The 24,574-nt window shown below is 37.7% G+C and overlaps 4 protein-coding genes across 6 annotated transcripts; 2 read left to right on the top strand and 2 right to left on the bottom strand.

Moving 5' to 3' along the window:
• Positions 1–10: 10 nt before the first annotated feature.
• LOC139823089 (protein roadkill-like) lies at positions 11–3,913 on the bottom strand. Its single transcript, XM_071795370.1, has 5 exons — positions 3,563–3,913; positions 2,785–2,874; positions 1,242–2,173; positions 736–899; positions 11–620 (listed from the first exon to the last, which is right to left on the bottom strand). The coding sequence occupies exons 2-4, from the start codon at positions 2,857–2,859 to the stop codon at positions 776–778; spliced, it is 1,131 nt and encodes a 376-aa protein (XP_071651471.1). The 5' UTR covers positions 2,860–2,874; positions 3,563–3,913; the 3' UTR covers positions 11–620; positions 736–775.
• A 3,346-nt stretch (positions 3,914–7,259) lies between these two features.
• Positions 7,260–12,881, top strand: Deaf1 (deformed epidermal autoregulatory factor 1). The gene is made up of 4 exons (XM_071795369.1): positions 7,260–7,980; positions 8,607–9,098; positions 9,218–9,676; positions 10,107–12,881. Exons 1-4 carry the CDS (start codon positions 7,714–7,716, stop codon positions 10,305–10,307), a joined length of 1,419 nt encoding a protein of 472 aa, XP_071651470.1. The 5' UTR covers positions 7,260–7,713; the 3' UTR covers positions 10,308–12,881.
• Positions 12,882–13,041: 160 nt separating this feature from the next.
• On the bottom strand, positions 13,042–19,119 carry Wcd (U3 small nucleolar RNA-associated protein 18 homolog wicked). Of its 3 annotated transcripts, none has more exons than XM_071795365.1 (10): positions 19,018–19,119; positions 18,121–18,266; positions 15,652–16,582; positions 15,267–15,425; positions 14,927–15,190; positions 14,677–14,851; positions 14,421–14,606; positions 13,931–14,122; positions 13,689–13,857; positions 13,042–13,602 (listed from the first exon to the last, which is right to left on the bottom strand). In XM_071795365.1, exons 4-10 carry the CDS (start codon positions 15,416–15,418, stop codon positions 13,139–13,141), a joined length of 1,602 nt encoding a protein of 533 aa, XP_071651466.1. In that variant the 5' UTR covers positions 15,419–15,425; positions 15,652–16,582; positions 18,121–18,266; positions 19,018–19,119; the 3' UTR covers positions 13,042–13,138. The 3 variants fall into 3 exon arrangements, with proteins under 3 accessions (XP_071651466.1, XP_071651468.1, XP_071651469.1); XM_071795367.1 differs by lacking the exon at positions 19,018–19,119 and adding an exon at positions 18,557–18,707; XM_071795368.1 differs by lacking the exon at positions 19,018–19,119 and having other exon boundaries at positions 18,207–18,275.
• LOC139823093 (uncharacterized) lies at positions 17,442–24,116 on the top strand. The gene is made up of 3 exons (XM_071795382.1): positions 17,442–17,653; positions 21,030–22,159; positions 23,257–24,116. Exons 2-3 carry the CDS (start codon positions 21,947–21,949, stop codon positions 23,338–23,340), a joined length of 297 nt encoding a protein of 98 aa, XP_071651483.1. The 5' UTR covers positions 17,442–17,653; positions 21,030–21,946; the 3' UTR covers positions 23,341–24,116.
• The last annotated feature ends 458 nt before the right edge of the window (positions 24,117–24,574 follow it).

The raw sequence follows: 24,574 nt of genomic DNA, 5'->3' as shown, positions 1-24,574 counted from the left end.
TACAATAGAATAAGAATTTTTGTAGCGCTAAGTATTCATAATTCTGAAATGAAATAATATTACATGGAAACTGATAAAATCAAAAGAATAAAAAGTTTTAAGGAATAAAGAAACATTTTAAACAATATTTCATCTTACATATTTCAAATCAAGGAGAAAGCAATTATTCACGTGCGTTTTCCCACTCGCGCGTATCTCGAAGCTAGGAAAAATTAATATCTTTCTCTGCTGAATATTGTCAATGTTGCGCACGTTTCTGTTTTCGAAATGGACGAGTTTTCTCTCGAGAGATATTTATACTACATAGAAACTATCTCGAAAATAGCTTGTGTTAGATTTCAAAAACTATATAGTAACTTCAAGTAAAATAAAGGTGAGGAGAGATCAATTTGTACACGTCTCTCTCACATTAAGTGTATTCCATTGTGTGATTCCATTAATGTAATTCTCATCATGATTCCCAGAACGATAACTAAATTGCCCGGATCCGAGTAAGCTTTTATTAATTGCAAAATAATCGAACGTATCCAGGAAACGTGGAAGTGCGGAAGATTATGGATTAAGTTCGTAGAATTTGGCGATGCGCTCCAACTCGGTGCCGAGTTCAACTTCATCCGTCTCTGCAACAAATTGCTTCTCTGCATTTATTTGGCACTACTATACATATCATTATTTCACTGTACACAAAGGTTCAAGAGAAATGCAAAAATGGTGGGAACGATGTAAAGGTCGTACCTTTACATCGGGGTGAGCGGTGACTGCTTTCAGCGTCGTTTCACTCGTTTCCTGGGCGGTCAATATTCCGGGTCGCTAAAGCTTGTAAAGTTTCTAACATCAGGTGTGGGTGGGAGTTTGCCAATGACTTGTAACCCTCGGTATTAAGCACATCCGTCAGATGTCTGCAAAAGCACGGATTAGAGATCGCAAGTTCCATCGCGTTTATCCGCACAGCTTATAAAAAATATAATTTTGATCGTTGGAAGAGCAAAATTATCGTTTAGTCGATGAGCTGACGCGTGTGCGTTGCAAGCACACTTAATTCTCTCTAGTAATGCCAGACGGCAGACCGTGCAGCTTGCTAACAGTACATGTAAAGGATGCGCTGGCAACGTACACAAAGCGAAGTATAATACATGGACATGGTCTTCGCTTTGTGCGCATTGCCAGCGCATTTCTTCCACATGCTGATAACATGCACGGTCTGCCGTCTGGCACCGTTCTCTCTCGCGACATTAACTTACGATTTAATGAAGTTTAGCGCCTCTGCCTTCAGATCATCGGCCCTAAAGAGATCGGTAAATTTGAGGATCTCTGCTGCGTACTCAACGGTTATCCGTGTGCTAAGTGTTTTCTCGCACATTACTTTTAGCTCCGTTAACTCATACTTGTCCGCTGCGAAGAACAGGTTTATGATTTTCTCCAGATCCTCGAGATTCTCCACTTTACCGGTGTACATAAATCGCAACATTTCTCTAACGGTTTCATAATCTATGTCTTCAATTGTCACGTAATTGTTTTGTGTTTCCGACATTTTGCTTTTTAACATTCTCGAGAAGTAGTCACTTTGTACATCGAGAATTGCTTTGTGCGCCTGGATCTCTCTTCCATCGACACGAACCGTTATGTCGGAAAATTCCGGATTTTCGAAAAGCAGTAACCCGACATTATCGGGTTTAAACGGTATCGTTACTGGATCGTAACTGGATCTTACATAATCAAATACGCTGATCTCACAGAATATCGTGAGTTTGTCGTCTGGCAGCAGCCCGTTGACCTCGTCCAGAAGAAAGTCTCTCCTGACGAACTGTTTATAACAGTGGCTTTTTACGAGTATAGTATCTTTGTGAGTATACCGGAGTATATCATCACTTTCTGTTATTTCCTTTTCTTCTTTTTTGGCATTGAGAATGGAAAATTTGTACTTGGCGTTTACAACTTGTGACGCCCTACACGAAACGAGACTGAGAGTAAGTGACAGGTAGTCCGTGCACAAGCCATGCATTTCCAGGCACCATGTTATTTCTTTATTGACCCCTTCTGGGAATGTAGAAGATTTTAGTGTGTTTAAGTAGCATAAACTGAAATTCTCGATGGTCCATTCAAATAATATTTTCCTCATTTGGAAATTCGTGCGACATCTTGTAACAATATTCGACGGGCCGAAGAGGACACTCTGCAGGCATTTGAAGTGAAATAAAAAAATTATGTGCAATACGTTTTCTAAAGTTCTCATAATATATGTCTATTACTTATAATTTTAACAAAGTTGGTGAAAAGTGAATAACTAAATAAAATTGTGTCTTAATCCTGGGTATACACATTGGGGTCTTCGAGACTCCAGATAAAGTTTGAAATTCTACCATTGATAGAATAAATAAATAAAGGAGATAGGACCGTCTGCCTTGTAAAAAAAAGTTTGAAGTCTCTTCAATAGCTAGCAACTCTGTCAAAGCAATTAATTGTTTGTTGGTTTTGCAACAATTAATACTTAAAATAAGTCTGGGAGCTCTCAAACTCCAGTGTGTATTTCGTGTAACTTTCTTTTACGAGTAATGTAATAATAATTAATAGTATAATGTTAAAGCCAAATAGCGCGCGTGAAGCGGGTGTCTATAATGTCTAGTAATAATTAAACAAATTATGAAAGATTAGAGGGCAAAATTGATGCGTTATAGAAAATAAATTAGTAGTCAATTCTTATTGAATAAATACCGCGCCACGGCATGGTGAACGAGATTGCTACTTGTCGCGGCAAGGTTTGGAAGAGTAATGTAAATTACTCACGGGGGTAACCTCCGACGGTCCAGCGCCAGCGTCCGGCGTCTTCGGCAGAACCCGATGCTCTTCTCTTTTTGACATTTTTCGATTACTACACTGAAAAAAAAATGTTCTTACTTTTAGTAAATATATTTACTAAAATTAGATTTACTTAATTTAAATTTAAAAAAAGAAATAAAAAAGTGTGCAAATTAGAAACTTGCACATTGCTTCCTCATTACAGATCGCTACCATTGCTTCTATTTTATTTTGCTCACAAAGCTCCTCTTATGAAGAAGCTTGTATTTTATTTTATGCATAATTATTAGTATATTTATTAGTTTGTCTCCCTCATAGAGAAAGCTTTATGAGCGAAATAAAATAGAAGCAATGGTAGCGATCTATAACGATGAGGAAGCAATGTGCAAGTTTCTAATTTGCACACTTTTTTTAATTTTAAATTTAACTTTTTTATGAATTTAAAAAGGGTCAGCTTAGTAGCACAAGTGGAGTTTTACAATTGACGCAATGTCAAATTGATGTTAACTTTGGAAGTTCAGGCTAACATGGTCCATATGGACTTCGTATATGGATCTTTGATCGCGTATAAAGTTGGATCTAATCAACCAAATCTTAAAGTATTATATATGAAATAGGGATAGAAAAGACTGAAAAATATAATACAATTAGAAATAACCTGATATCTCAAAATTTGCGAAAGTTAGAACTGCCACATTTTTCAAAAAATTCACAATTTTATAAAAAATAAACCCCTTTACCGATCATCGCCAAATTCAATACCAACCTTCCTTTAATAATACTCTATATTAAAAAAAATTGAGCCGAATATCTTAAAATTTGCGGAAGTTAGAGCAACAACGAGGGGAAAGCTGCGGATGAGAGAACGACTTTTGCAACCGGGATTGATTTGCACCGGGAACTCGTGGTGAATTTCACGGACACTGTCGTGGTTCGAATCGCTCGGGCGTCGTTTGTCTGCCGCAAACGCGTGACGGAGATCTTGCCGAGCATCGACTTGATGCCCTTATGATGAAAATCTTGCGGTCGAACGGAGAAAATCTTGTCCGCGAGGCAGACTACGAGCGCAAACGCGACACGATGACAGTAATCCGAGGCGAGCTCACTTGATGAGCTCGATGGTCACTCTCGTAGAGAATGTAAACCCTGGTAACCATCTCCGATAGAAAACGATTAAAAACGGCTATATCTGTATCGTTTTTAATCGTATCTTATCGGTTCTATCGTTGTGCAGTTAATAAGACATTTACGATAGGATTCCAAGTATTTTGTAACACGTGAGTTTCTGATGGAGTATCGTAAATAATGATTCACTAACCATATTAAAAACGATAGAAACTGATGTGCAGTTGATAAGACATTTACAATAAGATCCCAAGTATTTTGTAACGTTAATTTCTGATAGATTATCGTAAATAAACGATTCACTAACTATATTAAAAACGATAAGAAATGTTTTATCGTTTTCTATCGTTGGCGGTTTTCAGGGAAGTCTCTTGACATACAACGCATTTTGCTGAGCATCGGTAAGTAAAGCGTTATGCTTTACGCTTAACTTACCGATTGAAATAACTTCAATAGAAATTAATAAATATTTTACTCCGCATTTTCGCACGTGCATCAAATATCTAAATTGATGTACCTTCCGTTGTTTCAATTTTTAAAACTAATTTATGCAAAGAAATGTGTTATATATAGTATTGTGTTATACAATTAACAATTATTAGTATAATTTGTACATATATGCGTATATTTGTGAAATTTCAATAAATTTCCTATAAATTCCAAACGTTTGGTATACTTCGTGGTTTACTATGCAATGAACATTAGACACACCTACCAATGATTCGTCGACATAATAAGTACTGTTGTGAGCTTGCCTTCTCCCGTAAGCACAATAAATCGATAAATAATAGTGCTCCAGGATGAAAAGTTTAAAACACGATATATGTTATTTGTTTTACTCAAGGTATTAAATTAGCGTAATTAAATAATTAAATAAATAATTAAATAATTCTCAATTCTTATCTAGTATTCATTTTTAACAAAAATAAATTGCGCAAGAAATTGATTAGCTAAATCATCGTGATCATCACCGAAACAGTTATTATCGGAAATATTCGCGTGGCTAATACGTATATAGTTCAAGCTGCACCTTTTGTGCACATCGAGACGGCAGTGGACGGATTCTAGCTAAAGCGAGAGTACGTTGACGCCGTTTAAAATTTAAGAACGAGTATTAGCTGAACATTATAAATATACATATTATCATGAATTTATCGGCTAGCTCAAATGTCAATAAGAATTGGCGTAAAACATGAAAAAATGTACCATATGGGAGAATGCTAAATTAAATCGTCTTATCTACAGAGGAAATTGTACATTGCCTATAACTTTTACATGTCAAAAAAATGATTTATCTTTGTATCCACAATATTATTCAATACGCAATTTATTAATAAATTCTGACTTTTTGCTTACATTTTGCTGATCAGTGAGATAGTAAAATGAGAAAAAGTTCTTATCCTTATTAATCATCATGTTTAAAACAAAGAAGTATAAAATAAGTGAGAGAAAGATAAAAAAATGAAGATTTATTAAAGATTTTGAAAAATTTATTATGAATTATATTAAAATATGTTTGCTAAAGTACTGCAGTTCAAGCTTTTCCCCTATATATAATTTCACAATCTCCGCTTAAAAGCGTCTGATAATTTTTAAAATCCCTATTATACATTATACACACACAATACGCATATTTGCTTTTATTTAAAATACAGGAATAACATCCGAAAATGCATTATTTATTTTTGAACAACATATGGCGTAAAATAATACATGTAAATATGAGCGGGCGAGGAGGGTCAAGAGAAGATCATGCTTCTCGGGATTTCTATTGTCTCCGAATCGAGGATAGAAATCCGTCGTTGTGCGGCGCCGCGGCGCCGCGGCGCCTCGGCGCCGACGCCATCGCGCAAACGCGGCAAACGAAGCTATTCGGAAGTATTCGGAAGTGATATCCAGACGTTCGGGAGATAGTGAATTAGTGAACATCAGTGAACATGGCGCACGAAGACTTGGAAGATGCATTTGTCAGTTTCCGTGATTTACTGTACGAAGATGAATTTTCTTCAATTTCTTCCTCCGAAAACGGCTTAAGCCCCTTGCACAATGCCAAGCAACAGGCAATAGGAACAGGAGATAGAAATCAGAAATCATGTATAAATGTAGAAAGAGTGACACAGACAATAGACGTCAATAGACACAGAGTTTCCGTCACGTTGGAAATTCTGTGCCTGTTGCCAACCAATCATAGCATTCGAATTTTTTAGGTTGTAATTAACGATTTTTTGGTTATTTCCTGTTCCTATTGCCTGTTGCCTGGCATTGTGCAAGGGGCTTTACCTTCGAACATTCGCTCTGGCCCGTCCACACACATTCATACGAATGGCAAATACTCGGATCTGATCTACGACTCGCGGACCGATCTGAGCGCATTCGGCGAACGGTCTTGAACGGTCTGGCCCAGTCTTCTGTGCCAGTCTGGCCGACTGGGCCCTGGGCCTGTTCGGCGCGGTTCGGATCTCGGATCTCGGATTGCCTCGGATCATCGTCCACACCAGTACGTTCGTTCGTGTTCGGCTTGGCTCGGATCCGAGCGTGCTCAGGTGTGGACGTGCCATTATAGGCCAGTCAAATTAGACAAAAAAAAGGCCTTTGCTCGAAAGTGATGCGAACTTTTTTATTCCTTTTTAGGCGTGTAGGGGGTGTTTAGAAAAGCTTATTTCTGAGTTGTCGGGGTATTTGACCCAGAGCTTTTTGAGGGGGGGAGAGAAAACCAAAATTTTCGCGGTTTTTTGCATTTATCTCGTTTCGATTAATAGATAGCACTTTTTCGCTCGTGAGAAAGTTGTAGGGCTTGAAAAAACGAAGAAAATGAGCGGTGACTCGTTCCGATTCGTCAAAAATTGAGCCCCCCCCTGGGCAAACCTCCAAAAATTGAGGACCCCAAAAATTCAATAAATTTTGATGTAATATGCGGCAAATGGTAGGTATTTTCATCCTCTACAAGTTTTATACTAGTCATTTTTCGATTGCATTTATCAAAAAAGAGACAGAAGCGAAAAACGCGCCGAGTTCCGAACGCTCGGCTCGACACGCGCGACTTCCAGAGGCTCAATTTTTGACGAATCGGAACGAATCACCGCTCATTTTCTTCGTTTTTTTAAGCCCTACAACTTTCTCACGAGCAAAAAAGTGCTATCTATTAATCGAAACGAGATAAATGCAAAAAACCGCGAAAATTTTGGTTTCCCCTCCCCCCCCTCAAAAAGCTCTGGGTCAAATACCCCGACAACTCAGAAATAAGCTTTTCTAAACACCCCCTACACGCCTAAAAAGGAATAAAAAAGTTCGCATCACTTTCGACCTCAATGTCTAATTTGACTGGCCTATTACTCGAGACTAGTCGAGATCGAGACTCGAGAGAGCTGATAGGGATCACGCACACGAAGAGAAAGCATGTGTGCCACGTATACGTGCGTGTGCTCGGAACGCGCTCGGCGAGGCTCGGCCAGCTTCGGAATAGTAAACGAGGACGGCGACAAATGTTCCGTCTCTTTCTCGCGCGCTCGATCCTACCCGTGCGCGAAAGAGACGGAGCAATGAGCATTACGTGGCTCGTCTACCATTCCGAAGCTGACCGAGGCTCGATGGCGGCCCGCCGAGCGTCGCCGAGCGTTCCGTGCGCACACGTACGCGCTTCCTCTTCGCGACTCGCGCGCTCTTTGTGTGTGCTGGAACGAACTGTTCGGAACGCGGCGAAGAAGGAGCAGGTGGAAGAGGCGAGGAGACAAGACCGAGCGCGCGCGCGTGGCTTGGCGCGAGGCGAGGCGAGACGAGGCGAGAACAGCCGAAATGGAGGAGAGCCAAACATCGGAAAGTGTCGCCGTGCTACCGGACATGTCCGAACCGTTGACGAGCGAGACCGAGGAGGCGGCCGCGCTGACGAGCGAGCACGAGGCACATCCCGTCGCGGTCACGGCGAGCGTCACTACGGTGTCGGGCGTGCCGGGCGTTCCTGGGGTCGGCGTGCCGGTCTCTCTTCCCGTCGGCTCCATCATCGGCGTAGCGAACTCGACCAATGGCACGACCTTCAACGTCATCACCTCGGATCAGCTGCAGGTGCGTCCGTGGGCCAGCGGTCGTGAGCGGTCGCCGGCACGCTTTCTCGAGGAATCGCGGGGAATCTCGTCGGCGGACGCGACACTTTTTTTTTCCACCCGCCTGCTATCGTTCCCGATGACGGTGGCAACAGGAAGCGTTGCTTGTACGGCGTGCCGTCCCGTCGATGATGTCCCTCGTTCAATTTGTCGTGGAAAGCTTAGCACGAGTTTTAACCTTTTAAAAAAGTTTACAGGCTCAACATATTAGTTTTCATTCTTTAACGCGAATTTTGTGCCAAGATTGAGATTGTATACTTGGATTATTAATTCTTGTTATTTATGTCTTAAGATTGGACAGAGACACTATACAAAAGTGTTTTGGCTCAATCTTTTTAATCTTACACTATATAAATAATAACAGAAGTTGAAATAAAACATTGGCGCAGAATTTACTTGTCTTTGTATTTTGATAACATTGATTTCAGCAAGCAAAGTCTAGTTTATTTAACTGTAAAGCTTCTTTTAATTAATATAATGTGCATCTAAAAATTTGTATCTTATTGCAAAACATCTGTTTAGGAGTAAAATAAAAAGAACACGCTGGTTTTCAATTGTACATACTTAAGATATATTTTTCATCTACAGCTGCCAGGTTCGGGGCAGTTCAAGCAGATGCTATGCGTCGACAACGGGTTCATTTGCGAACCGCGTCACGACAAGGACTCGGATCCTCTGCGTTGGAATGGTGAGCTGAAGGCGACTCACATAGTCATTCAGAACAGCACGGATGAAACGGAATCTGAGCAGATACATGTGTCGACGCCCAGCTCTCAGCCGATATACAGCTGGTCGGATTCGGCGAATCTGGCGGTGCTACCTATCAGATGTAAGAACACAAATGCGGAGTTGCACAAGAGTAGATTCGGTTCTGGCGGTAGAGGACGGTGTATCAAGCTCGGCTCGGATTGGTACACGCCTAGCGAGTTCGAGGCCCTCTGCGGCAGAGCGTCCAGCAAAGATTGGAAACGTAGCATTCGATTTGGTGGAAGAAGTCTGCAGACTCTTATCGACGAACAGATCTTGAAACCTCACGCTACCTCCTGTACCTGTGCCGCGTGCTGCGATGACGACAGCGCGGTAAGCAGATCAGTAGATTACTCGCGAGCCCAATATTCGTGTTCCGCATGTTCCAATATATGAAATGTATGTATGCTCGATATATTTGAGTTTAAATTATATAATATTGATCTATTCAGACGGGACCAGTTCGCCTCTTCACTCCGTACAAACGTCGAAAAAGACCCAAGGATTCATCCGATGGAGAAACTCCCTCGCGCAAACACAAGATCGAGACTTCGCGTGACGGCAGCAATAACGATGAGAGCGGCGACGAGGTTGTTGTGCCTGACAAAGAGGTCTGGCCGCAGTTCGTTTCTGCTGATGGACTGGTCGTGCAGCAATCTCAGGAACAGGACACAGTTGTGCAGAATGCACAAACGGAAAACGGTCAAGGCGATGACGTCTTTAAGAAACTGGACGAAATGTCGAGCAAAATGATGAAGTTGGCTTACGAATTTAGACGTATCTTGGAAGAAGCGAAGGAGTTGAACAGGCAGCAGAGAAGGGAGCAGGCGTTGGTCGCGCAACTCGGCGGACGGGCGGATGTAATCGAGACCGTTGGATTACAACCGGCGTCTGATTCGCATAACAAAAAGGTAAAAAATATATCTTTGCGGACAAAATATTTTTCGCTTGTGTTCTATCTTCAACGTTCCATTTTTTAATATTATTATAACCGGCTTTTCTTATAAATAATTCGAAAACTTCAAACTTTATAAATATAAATAAAATTAGGCAATTCAAACCAACAATTTAGTTCACATTTAATGCACGTTTCGGTGCCGAAGTAGATTTGATAAAGTTTCTAGTCTTCGTTTGTACACAAGTGTTTAATTAAGATTGGAAAATTACAACTTTCAACTGATATCATTTCAAGCAGAAACTCGGCATCATTATGCATAAACTGCATGCTTTGTAGAGTTATTAGTTACTTGGAATCTACTTTAAAGCATAAATATAAATATAATAATTACAATAAAAAAATATAAGTATAATAAACACAAAAATATGTACAATAAATTTCAGTGTGCCAACTGTAATCGGGAAGCGTTCGCAGAGTGCTCTTTATGCAGACGCACGCCGTATTGCTCGACGTTTTGTCAACGTAAAGACTGGGGAAGCCACCAGATAGAATGTGTGAGGGGTGCAGCTGAGACTGTGATGCTCATAGTTGAAAGCGGCAACGGGGATACAAGCGCTCTCCCGACGACCACGACGGACCAATAGCTAGTGTTTCTCACGCCAATTCACCAAAGGAATGCGGAAAACGAGAAATCTGATAGGAAAACAATGAAATTCAAGAAAGAGACGTAGATTCGAAGCGTTCACGTTACGCGAGAATAATAAAATGTATATATATGTACGGTAGAAAATATTTTATGTGTATATGTTATACATATACGATATGCACGGACGGGCGCGCGCACAGACATATACGTACGTACGTTTATATGTATATATGTATGCATGTATATATATATTAATGATTATCAGGCTCTGAGATATGCAATTGACGAAGGGAGACAAGAAGAATCAACGAGAACCATTTGATATCTATGCATAAACATTTAAATATACTATGCTAAATTTATATTAATATCAAATTTGTATTATATTTATTGACTATAACAATTTATTTGAAATTAAATGCCTTGGTTCAAACGTGGTCCTCTCTAGCAATCGAAAATAAAGAAAAAACAAGATATTAATCACTCGCATAATTTCAAGCAAGATAAAATATCATATATACGGTTAAGGTACAATGGACAGTGTGCATAAGTTTACCAACTAATATTACAGGACTTATGTCCTCAGAGTCTTTGTAAACGCTAGGAAAGATTTTATAATTGTAATTTAGCCTTAAAGTGCTACTGTGAGATGTGGTACATATCTAATAATATCACGCCATCATTGTGTAAAACGTCATCTTGTTTTGTTTATGCACTAGATTTTTGTTATATTTTGCTTGATGCGAGTATTTATTTCACTATCATTGTATATCGTGTTAGTGAGTAGCACTGCTTTAATGAACTGGATTACAAAGATAAAGCTTTTGTTATTATCGTAAGAATTCTTATATTATTATTTCTAGATTTATTCGTTTGACACCATATATTGACTCTACATATGCATATTTTATCTTTTAAATATGCAATTAATAACATTGTTTTTCTTTTATTTATCTTTTGATTGCAAAAGTGGTGAACTATTGAAAAGAAGCTTTTTCGCGATTTATAAAGCAGATAAATTATACAAAATTATGTTCTTTAATTATATTGTAATAAAATTCTAATTTAAATAGTCCATAATTATATGTAATGCTAAAAATCGAGAAACTGCGATAAATGATAATCTTTAACAGTTCTTTGACGATTATCAATATATAAATACAAAACATTCTGTTGAGTAAAATTATTTAGAATAATTTAAATTATCGAAAAAGTTATAAAACATTAAAATCATTTTTATTTTTATTTTTTAATAAGACGATCGTATTCTTATACTTATTTTAATAGCTATCTTTCTCTCTGTCAAGATGATTTTGATTATGCAAAGTTAAGTTAAAAGAAGCATAAATATATTACCTTTCCAATTTTCAGTTATTTTTTTCGGAAATTATCTGAAAAATTTTCTTTACTTGTTTTTTCATATAAAGAATCATTTTCCTCCGTTACTGTCAGATTAGAAAACTGTACATACATGAAAACGTGTGTACGTGTGTATATTTATGTGCGCGCACGCGTAATATAACGTAATCCACAGCTTGCTAAGTAAGCTCGTAACAACTCGATGTTTTTCGAAAAAAAAGTATCGAGATGTAATAACGAAACAGTATGTGTATGTATGCGTGTGTATAGTTATCTTAGAAATATTCAGTTCTAAATTACTTATTTAGAAATGTATACGGAGCGCAATATATACGAAGTTCTGAATGATTTACTTTCAATGAACAAGCAAGCGACAAATGACCAATGGTGACAATCACCACAATTCTATAAGATAAATTTGTAACTTAGACGTTACATTTCGTATATATCCAGGAATATGTCATTCAGTGCACATTATGGGCCGATATTTCACAGTCTCCGATTAACTTGATCCTCCGATTAAACTCACTCTTCGTCTCTTTCTAGGGGAACAGTTAGAAAGAGATGCAGAGTGAGTTTAATCGGAGACTGTGAAATCGGCTCTTAGTCATCTTGCTTTTCTAAACATTCATGTGAAATATTATTTGAGCCTGTTTTATTTATAAAACTCCTACACCTATATATAACATTTTTTACTCATAGTACAAATATATTAATAAAGATATCAAAAAAATATTTATTGCAATTAGATACGCGGTAAATAGGAGAACTGCAATGCGTACAAAGTCTGTATTATATGTAACGTGCAAAAATCCATTAGACTGCACGCGTATTGAGATTTGTTTAAATGAAAAAAAGAAAAAATAGCTTATAGTCTTTATTACTTTGTACAAGAATTTTCATAATGGCAAGATGTATTATTTGTATATGAACATTTTATGTGTCTCTTTTAAAAGCGATATTCGAAAAATGATATTTAAATGTTAAGAAACTTTAATGAAGTGAGGATGATTTAAATGTAACATCTATCACTTTTCTAAAATTCTTTCTTCAAAAAGAAAAATTGCTTTAATGCGAAGAAATTACGCACTTTACTTTTAATAAAGGCAGAATAAAAAGATCAATTTTTTTTTCTACTGCATGAACTTGAAACAACAGTATAACTTGACATGTGATACTATCAATAAAAATATGTACAATTTTGCTTTTTGAACGTGTGGAAATTTTTGTAATTTCTTGTTTAAGCGTATGTATAATGTAGCACTAGTATCTTTCTAATGTCGCGTAGCTTTACGACCGTGGCTTTACCTATACTGTGTAATTAATTGTACGAATAAACTAATAGCAGTAAGTAGGATAAAGCAATTAAGATATACCTATAAAAAAAATTTAATTACACCAATCTTATATATTCCATACAGATTTTTATACTGTATACAAGCCATTAGAAAAATTCTTTTATGAATACAATCAATAATTTCCATAATGCCTCAACCTATACAGTAAAGCGGAACCTGTTCTATTTGAAATGCTGAGATAACCACTGCCAGGGGAAAAATCAATCGTTTGTGACATTCCTATGATGGTTTGAAATGTCGGGAAGTTCGAGAACACGGTAAACGATGGTAAATGCAACATCCTAAATGCATTGTGTTTGTCAACCGATGCCGCACTCAGTATCTCGGAAGTTGGATTAAATTTCAGGCTCGTAACACTAGTCACGAGATTCATCATTATCTTTACAGGCGCGGGGATTTGATCCTCCAGTACAGTTTTCATGTTGTACAGATTAACCACACCCTGCGCGCTGCCTGTAGCCACAAATTGACCGCTCGGGGACACGGCGAGCGATGCGCAAGATAAGCATCCGTCATCTATGGCACGATTGATGCACGTGCGAGTATTCAGATCCCATATATACATCTCGTTGCCGTCTGCGGTTTGAATAAGAAAAAAGATATGCCATACCAATCTAGAAATCTCATCTCGTGTATACAGAAGATCGTACAAGCCTACTCACCACCGTGCGTGATAAGCGTTTTACTGTCTGGAGTAAACGCCAATACCCTACATTTTGAATTCATCTTGAGTGTGCAGACTAGTTCTTTAGTAAAACTGTGTAACAAATATATCTCGCCCAATCTTCCGCACAAGGCTATTAATTTGCCATCAGGGGATACTTCGTAACGCTGGAAATACCAAAATATAGCCTTCAATCTACAAAAGTTGTTTCTGATATGACAGATCGGTGATTCGACGAACCTTCATGTTTGTAATCTTATGTGGCAGAGGTAATTTATACGTCTTGTCGTTCATCAAATCATAAGTATAACAATACGGATAATATTGGGAGCCAAGCAAAATTTCTGTTCCCTCCTTCATGAATGTCGCTTTGCTAATTGGATATTTTTCAAATTGCATGCTATGCAATTTTTCATTTGTATGTCCATCCACCTGTAAAACAGAAACAATTTATTATTAATAATAATCGACGAACGTTCTGATAATTCAATTGATTTAACTTCGGGAGAAATTAAAGGCTCGCTTTCTTAAAGGCGAGTTCAAGTTTAAAATGTTAAAGATACATTTCTCAAGTAATGTTATTAAATCGAGATAACGTAAAATAATAAGATTACAGAATCTGAAGAAAAATACAAGCAGAAAGCTTGTAAAGATTCAGCACGCTATATATTCGCGCGATTACATCTTCCTGTATTATATTTAAAATTAAGAAATCTTTGCATTTAAATACCTGAAATAGGGATAGGACGCCTGACGTACCAGCGACCAAAGCCACTGTGGATGACGGATGAAATTCCACGCTGGTAATAATAGGGCCTTCCGTGTGAGTGCTTCTATTCAAAGCCTTGAGCGCCTTAATGTCGATAACGTTTTTCGGTAGATTCTTCACTTTCGGCGCTTCCAAATGGCAACTGTGCTAAATATGGGAAACGATATTAAGATTCCGATCCATTGAGCCGAAGAGGAATTCCAAGACACCAAAGTACCTTCAAGATATCGCTATCCAAGTCGTCGTCATCAGCCTCATCCTTTCTTTCGAGTTCAGCCCACTTGGGCGTGCCCACGAACAATTTGTATCTGTTCTTCAAATATGTGCTATACAATTTTTCCGGCCTCTCGCATGGTAATTTGCGATTTTGCATATTCAGAGCTGTATCTACGCTGTTGGAAAATATAGAAGTCCGTACAATAAAGGAGAAATATACAATACATATATCAAAAAATATGTCTTCTTACGTGTAACTGTAATCGTCCTCGTCTATCCATGCCGCTTTCTTCTCCTTGGACTTCGTATCATCGTTACGACTTGAAACTGAAATATCCTGATCTGATTCAGCCTCGCCAACTTCGCTGTCCTCGCTGTCCTTCTCATTATCCTTGCTATCGTCTACGATCGTTTCGGCAAAAACATCAACGGCTTCATCTTTTGCCTTCGTCTCAGACTTATTTAATAAGTTATTTATGATATCGCTCGGATCGCCAAAGACTATTTTCTCTAATCTGCAAATTAAATATACCTTTAAACATTCGCGTCAAAAAGATTATCACGCTCGTCTCATTTTTCAAACGTTTTTACCTAGCCTCTTCCTTAGGATCGTACTCATTTTTTCGCTTTTTTCTCAAAGGCGCCGTGAATTTTCTATTGTACAATACTTTCGACCGCTTCTCAGCTTTGCCGTCATCACTGTCACGTTTAAAACCCTTTTCACGCGGAGTCTTCTTATCCATTTTCGCTCTATTCGGCAAAACAAATTTAATGAGGATTATGATTTATGAAATTAACGATTTAGAGCCGCTATTTTATAGGACTTTATTATTTCCAACGTCTGTTAACCTCAAACCGTTAACTTTCAGACTAACCAACTTCTACTGGTTATTCTGAAAATTAACTCGGTTAGAGGTTAGCAGACGTTGGAAATAGTGGTCCTTAATTAAATACCGTAATATTTCTTTGTACGTACCTATTATATCTCTTCGTTCGTTCCAGGAAGATAAGCCTTGTCTCGGTCACATGTAGCTGTCGATCGACAAGCACGTCGGATTGTCGGATTCGTTCCAAAATGTACTGACGAGTGACGGTGCGGCCTACTCGTCCCGAGAAGTGGAACCGAACTTACTCCGAACTTAAACCAACGGTGTATGTATATGTATGTACAATGCGATTTTTCGCATTGTATTAATTCACATGTAATTTGGTAAATTGTTGGAAATACACGGCAATGTTAAAGCGGGGAGCACACACTTCTGCACAACGCATAATGCCCGTATCACACTAGCGGCTCGCGGCCGCGAGCCGCTAGTCTGGCGTAAGCATAAGAAAATTGATTGGTCCATACACATGTGCATAAGGAAATAGACCAATCAATTTTCTTATGCTTATTATACGCATTATGCGTTGTGCAGAATTACTAGATTTCGACCAATGAAATCGTAGATTAGTGAATTCTTTCACTTTTCGCATTTTTACCTCGTGAAAAGATACGTAATAGACCCCCAGGATTTGAAGAGGAATATGAGATTTTTAAAGGTTTGGGTACGTTCCTGAAAAATGCCTTGCAAAGCCGCGAGCCACACAATAAGAAATATATTATATTATTATTAAATCGCGCAGCCAAAATCATTCAAGATCTTTCGATAAACGCAGATTTAAAATTAAATGAACCGTTATACGATTTTTAATTACAATAATGCATATTCACAAATGCTTCTCGGCTATACAAGCAGAATACAATGACGAAATATATAATTTAGAATCATCCCTCATCGTTATAAAGCGACAAGCTGGACTCCGTGTTCTCGGACGACGATTTGTGATCGAAGACGAAAAGACCCTTCGGCTGGTACTGCTCCACAGCTTCCAGAAGGCTGTCCGGATAACCGGGCGAATAATATCTGAAACAATGTAGTGATATCCGTGACGTAAAAATTTAGGAGATAAAAAAATTTGTCTTAACTACATCTGCCTTCAAAAGAAATACTTGGACTTTGATGTCGACAGAGGAGAAGAAAAGAAAAAGAAGAAGAAAAGAATTAAAATGCAGAGTACAATTGTAAGAGCAGAAATGCTATCTTTTGATGTATTAAGATTGAATCTATATTAGATTGAAACTATATAAATTAGAGATTAGAGTTACATCAATTCAGAGAAGAAATGGATTAAAATTTTAAATTTATCTGAACTGATCGAATTCCAATCTTCCAATTTTTGTATTTCGATTGCGTGTTGAAATGAATGGAAATAGAGGGAGATTATATTCGTTTCAAGTATGTTTTAGTTTTATTTGCCCTTTTTCTCTCGAGCCCACATTGAACCGAACAGACACGAGAACATTATCATTCTCTTTGCGCCGATCGATACGTAAAACAGATTATCAACAGAAAAACAAGAAAAAAATAAAAGATTACAAGCGAATGAAAACAAGCTAGGCTCATACGATGGTTATCCGAAAAAAAGAACAGTACAGCAAAATCAGAGGCTAACATGTGAGCAATAAATGATGATGTTACCGTTAAATTATTATAGCAATTTATTGTCTAACGGTAAAAAAAAACGTGGTGCACGTTATTTGGACTGTGCTAATTAAAATAATTCAAAGAGAATTAAACAATGAGAATTTATAAAAAGTAAAAGAGGAAAAGGAAGAAATTATTATTTCAGATCTTATTGCGCGCGGAAATAATAACTGGGACGATTTATTGATCCTGCGCGCGCGCGCACGCGGGTCTCGCCACGAAGCGCCACGCGACGATGTACGCACTACTCCGAGTTGGCGTTTGGCGATCAGCTGTGACAACATGGCGGGCGTGCTGTTTATCGCACGGTCGATTTAAATTAAGACACCGGGGATCCAGAAACGGTGCCGCGGCAGTTATTTGCATACGCTGGCGGTGCGTGAACGCGATGGTGACGGTTAGCCCAGATTTCTAGCAGACGAGGCGCGAGTCTCGCCTTCGCCCACGCGCGTAAGTACCTTCGACGGGTGAAAGCCAGAAAGAGATAAGGTTATACGCGAGCAACTAGTGTTTGTAGTAATTAATTCATTCTGTTAGCGTATCGCGAATCGTCTGTCGCTCCTCTCCCAAAGAAATTAGGCCTCCGTCCTGATCCCGCGTACGTAACGGCCACTTTGCGACAGGAATCAATGTATCTCACGTAGGAAATTAATTATGAATTAATGACCTGACTAGATGGCCTTCCGTGATAGGGACAAGAAGTTCTTGAATGAGCAGTTGAAGAGATATTTTGCGTACGCGCGACGTAGAGAAAGCAGAGACTCGTGACAGAGGAGGAATCAAAGATAATTACGACTTTGAGAGACAGAAGTGACACACGGTGAGGGAACACGTTTGGTAAAATTGTTTTGCAAAGGATATCCTTCTGACTTTACGTTAAACTACGAGGATGAAAGGGGTAGAAAAAGGAGAGTAACCTGACGATCTCCTCCGGGAAGCAGCAATTGATTATTGTTATGTATTCCGAGAGAGTGGTGCCCGGCTCAGCTTGAATCTCTTGTACCTTTTTCAAGCCGCCGGATGTGACGAACAGCCTCCTCGCCCTCGCGTCGTGCGGCAAGATCTGTGCGCGAAGAAACACGACATTACATACCGTACATATACCGGAAACAATTCGATTATTACACATAAGAGAATTGCCCCCCCCCCTCCCCCGTCCTCGTTTCCTCTGCAACGAAGAAGGTCAACGTTCACGTGAAATAATCGGTTAATATTTGTCGACGTAACGGGCAGAGGCACCGTGCCGCGCGGAAACACGCTGTCGTATATACAGAATCAGAAATACGACGTAGGAAACGTTAGAGGATCGCGTATGTTGCAACGCGCCTAAGAATAAGGCTTCTGAAACCTGACCTGCACCACTATCTGAGAGCGCATTCTCCAGGCTCTTCTCATGCTTCCTTATTCTGTGCTTCCGGTAAACTGATACAAGCCGAGTGTTGCTTAAGTTAATCGTTATCTGGAATATATGCATATTTCGAATAACCATTAACTTAAGTGCGCGTGCATATTTGTACATGTGTTGTAAATCAAATCGTGTACACTGTTAAAGGATGAAATTAATCGTTCTATTTGTCTGTTTCCAAATTTGTCATTTAAAATTGAATGCGCGCTTCTTGGAAAGCGTGGCCCCGGTGTTAAAACAAGATAAATCTTGTTAGAACCACACCGTTCTTCCTGTAACGAGTTCTCAGCTTAAACTGAGAAGATATAGCACTTGGGTAATGCTGTGCAAAATATAAAGAGAAATGTTTCAAGCAAATGCTGTCACATTAAACAAAATATATCGCAAAAAAATGTCGAGATTTACGTACCAATAGATTTAAGTGCTAAGTTTTAATTTCTCGCTTTTTCAGTCTACTCGACTCCTCACTGCATATTTGTTCTCGTAAACACATGTCAAACGTCGCGTTACTCATCATGTTTGTGATCCTAATTCTGACTCATCAGTTAAAGCAATGTTTGCTTCGCATGCAATCGAATGTTCGCCTATTAAATCTAACTATCTTTGACGTCAATAATCGAGATGACAGCAAGACATCGGGATGATTGTTTGTATATCGAACAGCCTGTTAAGAGAATCAATAATCTTCCCATTAAACTTCTCTTACAATTCTGAATCGTACTATCGGGATCAGAAAATTGTTTATTAAGGAAAAGAGAGAGAGAAAAAGGAAAGGGGAGAAAAGTGTGCGTATGTGTGTTTTAAATTGAACTGAATTAATTAAAAATTAGAAGCGGATAAAAAAATGATTCCTTTTGTTAATTTCAAATGGTCTCGCTGTCATAGAAATTTATAATACAATTAATAAGCTGTCGAAAATTATGATATTATATTCATTGTACTTTAAAGTTTCTGTTGAACAAACATGATAAGAAGCAATCGAATTCTCATTTTTAATATCGCTAGATATGAATTTTCATTATCGACTCTTATCTTGTTAACTTATTATCTTATTAAACTTTATATATCTATATATATTACGTATACACTCTGTGTACAGAGTACCCACGTACCATTTCGTATTTAATTTTTAATCAAGATGCTTATTGTTAGAGTCAACAGAGTGATATGTTCAATTTCCTGATTCTTTCTACAAGTTTCTAAATTATGACCGTAACAATATTTCAAGTTACGTAACGAAAAATATATAATTCTTTTTCCGAAAAATGCTTTGCACTAACAATAAGTTAATATCGTAAGATAAGAGATAAGTAGGTGTACACCTTATTATATTGTTGATATAATTAGCATCGTTTAAAATTGATTTACGCCCTAATTCCTCGATAGTTCACATGACACCACGGAAATAACACTAAATTCGCTTACATAAAAGTCGTATAATTTTCATAACCAATGCATTAAATTTTGCAATCGTCATTATTTAATTTTACGCATTTTGCATGGCCTTATTCTTGGAGGCAAAAAGAGAGATAAAATTGGAAAAATAAAAAATAAAAAGGGGAAAGGAATAAAAATTCGGCAGTGGTGTTTCCTTAATTCCGCGTCGCTGCGTAGCTTTATTGACCGGTTCTCCATCGTTGACATCGAATTTCATCAACAACACACTATCGTTATTAATAGCATCAATTTTGACGCAGTATTTATCGTAGAGCACTCTGCGTAGTTTTGAACATAAGAATAATTTATGTCCCTACACATACAGAGTGTTAGAAAAAAAGTGTTTAAGACTAAGGATATATAGTATTCAAAGAAGAGTATATATTGAACCCAAATAAGTTTAGAAAAATTAAGCACGATTAATAAAGTCTGATCTCGCTAGAAACGTTTTCCCATTTTGAATTTCCGCATAAATTCATATAAATCTTTTTAAATTGATTTTTGCATACATTTTGTGTGTAAAGGTATTAAGGTGAGATTATCGAAAAGTGAATACTCCATAATGTATTACTTATCCGAGATATTTTATTCCGAAACATCGGAAATACGCCTTGCGAGGAATATTCATTTTTCGACGATTATATTTTAATATTTTTATGAGGAACGAGGACATATATGTGTAGGACTCGATTTACGTAAAAAGAAAGTTATGTACAAAAATTCGAGTAAGTTACCTGTGTTACTAAAACCGAAAATCATTTCCATCTTCGACGCAGTTACTTAATTTTCCTATGTTGATTAATCTTTTATTTTTATTTTGCAATTATTTTTATACTGTACACGCTTTGAATTTTTTTTTTAGTATCCTAGTACGTAAACACGTGCCGCGTCTCGATTTTTCAGAGATATTTTATGGCACATTCGCTCGCGTTCTCTGCGTGTTATTTGTTTAAATTTACATCGCTCGCTCTCGTCTGTTTACAGTTTGTCTCTCGACGTTGGACCGTGAGTGGAGCTGCGCCACTGATGTATAATAGAAGACATTGCGACACGTGCGTTTTCAGCCACGTTGCATCATACCCGATGACAAAGTATCAAAACCGCTCACTCGTCGATCTTACCCTCATTGCAGTTCAAGAGGGACTACCGGACCAACCCGGAAGTTCCGTGAAAACGGCTTGACGAACAATTTATTCGTGTGCTTAATTTTACGCCGTATTCAGAGCTAAGTTTGGAAGCCAAAACGTCCCCTCAAGCGCGAATGCGTTCGAACTGGAGAGATGTGCGTTTGAAAAAGATTAGAAACTGCGCTTTTGCGTGTGCGAACGTTCCGTCGTAGAAAGGGGAAAGTTATACGGAGCTACACGAGACTGATACACAATTTAATCGTGGACAATTCGACGATTGAAGATTAAAGAGTTAGGTTTAGTTGACGAAAAACGTACTGATTTTTGCCGTAAATAGCGTCGTTTCAAGTATTCGCGTGTAATCGCGAACGCTCGGTACATAAAGCGCCGACAACGAGACGAGATATAGCTGCCTTAAATTTTCAAGATAAGCGACAGTTTGAATGACGTAAAAAAACAGGGACGCTTTATCACTATACTCCTACAAGTTGCACATTACGTATTTGCACATATAGCGTATCTATAAAATCTCTTCTGCGAAGTCTCCTAATCAGTTTTTCCGAGATCACACGACAGAGACCTAAAAACCTGCGCTAAAAAACGAGAAGTTGCGGTTTGAAAAATTTTTTCAAGTATCCGAGCATCTAGGTTTTTACATTTGTGACACAATTGCGAGGTATATTCGTGCGAACAGTTACGTTAAAAGGAGGAACGGCTCGGGCGGGTGCGTAATAAAATAATAAGAGACAAGGTCGAGGAGTTGTCGCGATCAGAATGATAAATAATCAGCATTGTGTGATCCTTAACACGGGCGAGGCCAACAATTATCATCAACCGGTCTCGGCCAAGCCCTCGGTTGTCTCGGTATCGAGCATCGACTCTGATGTCAGCGACAGAAGGGACGTACGCGAAGAACTGTACGCCGGGATCTTTAGGAGGCACAGAAAAACTATACTGGTATTAGGCAGTTTTCTCAAGATGTTAAGGGTGAATAGAAACATGAACAATTACGCTAGCATTAAACCCAATGACGAAACAGATGAGTAAGCTAAGTCGTTGCCAGATCAGTTGAGTGACCGAGAACTTGCGTTTAATAGAGTTTTCTGCTGGGAAAACTAATGCAACACTAGTGCACACTGAGTGCAATTTTATTGTTTAATGATCTACTGTGTTCAATTTGACAAATTTTTGTCAGTAGAACATTAAATACTGAAAATATGTGAACTGATTTTTCACATTGGAACAATAAAATTGCACTCAGTGTGCACCAGTGTTGCACTAGTTTTCCCAGAAAACGCTATTAAAGTGCAATTTGAGTATAAAGATAGGACTTTATCGATACGTTTCTTTCTTTTTTTTTTATATATTATATATAACAAATACGGCCAGATATTTTTTTAAACGTAACTCGTTGAGCACTTGAAACGTAAAAAAAACTTCTGTAAATAAGTAAATTTGTATAGAAATTTTGTAAGATATCAAATAAGTGGTAATCTTGATTCTAAATTACGATATCAATTCTGTATAATATTGCTGCAAATATTTGCTCTCAATTATTTTATAGATAATTCAAGAGTTACGCTAGATTAAATCCAGTTTTAATATTTAAAATCTCCGGTTTTATATTTTTACATCATTGATTGTTTTTAATTTGTTTTTCTGACTCTCCTTTTACGAATTATTTCTAGAAAAACTTTTTTTTCTAAATCACTGATTAAATAACAAGATCAATGAAAGAAAACTGCCAATTGAAAGATTTACATAAATAGGGAAAAAATTCTTGTATAAATATATACATAAAAACATTTTAATTGTTGTGAAAATGCAGAAAAAGGTTGAGAAAAAGCAATTCACTCTGTAATCATAGATCAATCCTGCCTATCAAAAAATCAATTGATATATCTTTTGACGTGTTTCTTTAAATTCTCGTCATTGGTTTTAATATTATTCCATGACAGTTAAATGCAATACATAAAGTTTCGGTATATTTTAAAATTTACGTGAATTTTCAACACATTCATTGGTCATTCAACATTCATAAGAGAAAGTTCGATGTCGAATAATTTTCTGTTTTGTTTTTGCAGAAATATTTGGACAGGTTGCATGATCTGAGCCGGATATACGCCTTAATTGCTTTAAGATTTGAAACGCACCAAAAGTTTTGGTAAACTCGCTATATTTTTTCTGCATTTCGTCGTGCATTATGCAACTGCATTTTAAAATTTTCTCGTCTTAAATACGCGTCGTCTCACATGTCCCACATTAAAATGTGACGTTTGTGTTTTATGGACGTTTAAAACTCTAATGTTCTTCACGCTTTCACGATGTACTGAGAGAGAATTCTTTTGTAGAATTTAAGAAAAATTTCTGTTGAAAAGATAAGAACCGCTAATGTTGCCGATATAATTCGAAATGACCCATCAAAAGCGGCCAGCACCTTAATGTATACTGAAATTACTGTGTTATTGTTGACGAGCTTAATATTTATTAGAGATACATAACTGAGGGCATATGTAACAGTATAAGAATTGTATAATACATATGAACTAATACGAATATCAAATCAATGCCTTATCACTTGAAACTTTAACGTATTTTCTAATTTCATCGGTTGATCATCGATTGATCATCAACATTTGTTTACTTGATTGCTCTTCATTGTCCTATATCCGAACATTTTTGTACAATTCGTGTCTTTGTATCAGATACTGCCATTAGAGAATAAAACGATAAGGTAGACGCGAATTAGTGAGAGCAACTTGGAAAACAATCATGCGTTCAATTTCCTAAGGCATACCTAAACAATTTTTAAATGAGTTTCTATTCAATAAGTCATACATCTCTCTGTACTTAGCCGAACCACTCGCTGTCGTAAGACTGAAACATGTGCTCTTTTGGAACATTAAACGTGCCATACTACCTTAGAAAAAAAAAACGTTTGAAAGCGCGAGAGAGAGAGAGAAGAAGGATGAGAGGAAGGAAAAGGAAAACAACTTATGTATTTCTGAGCATACATGATACGGAGCATATCTATATGTAATGGCAACGCAATCGCAATTATATTCTGTACCTAAGTGCAATCTAATCGAAAACTTGTTTTGCTTTCGAAATAAACAATCGAAAGTAAGTTGGCTGCGGATATCAATCAGAGGATCTGTAGGAATATAAGTTATTCGAGCAATTGCAATTAAGTATGCGTAAGTGTATGCGTGCGTGTATGTGTGTGTCTGTGGAAATTCTTATATATACGTATGATAATAGCGTTAGAAATAATTCTCTTCGGAACTACCAAGATATACTTGAAATCTATATCTTATGGGGGGGTATAATAGTTTCCACGAATCGAAAAGAAAAGGAAACATTTCGCGTCCCTTATGCGCAGCTGCTTCTGACCAATTTTTA

The sequence above is a fragment of the Temnothorax longispinosus genome, chromosome 12, assembly GCF_030848805.1.
Source record: "Temnothorax longispinosus isolate EJ_2023e chromosome 12, Tlon_JGU_v1, whole genome shotgun sequence".
NCBI classification, from domain to species: Eukaryota; Metazoa; Arthropoda; class Insecta; order Hymenoptera; family Formicidae; genus Temnothorax; species Temnothorax longispinosus.
This window is presented reverse-complemented; position numbering and strand designations above follow the sequence as displayed.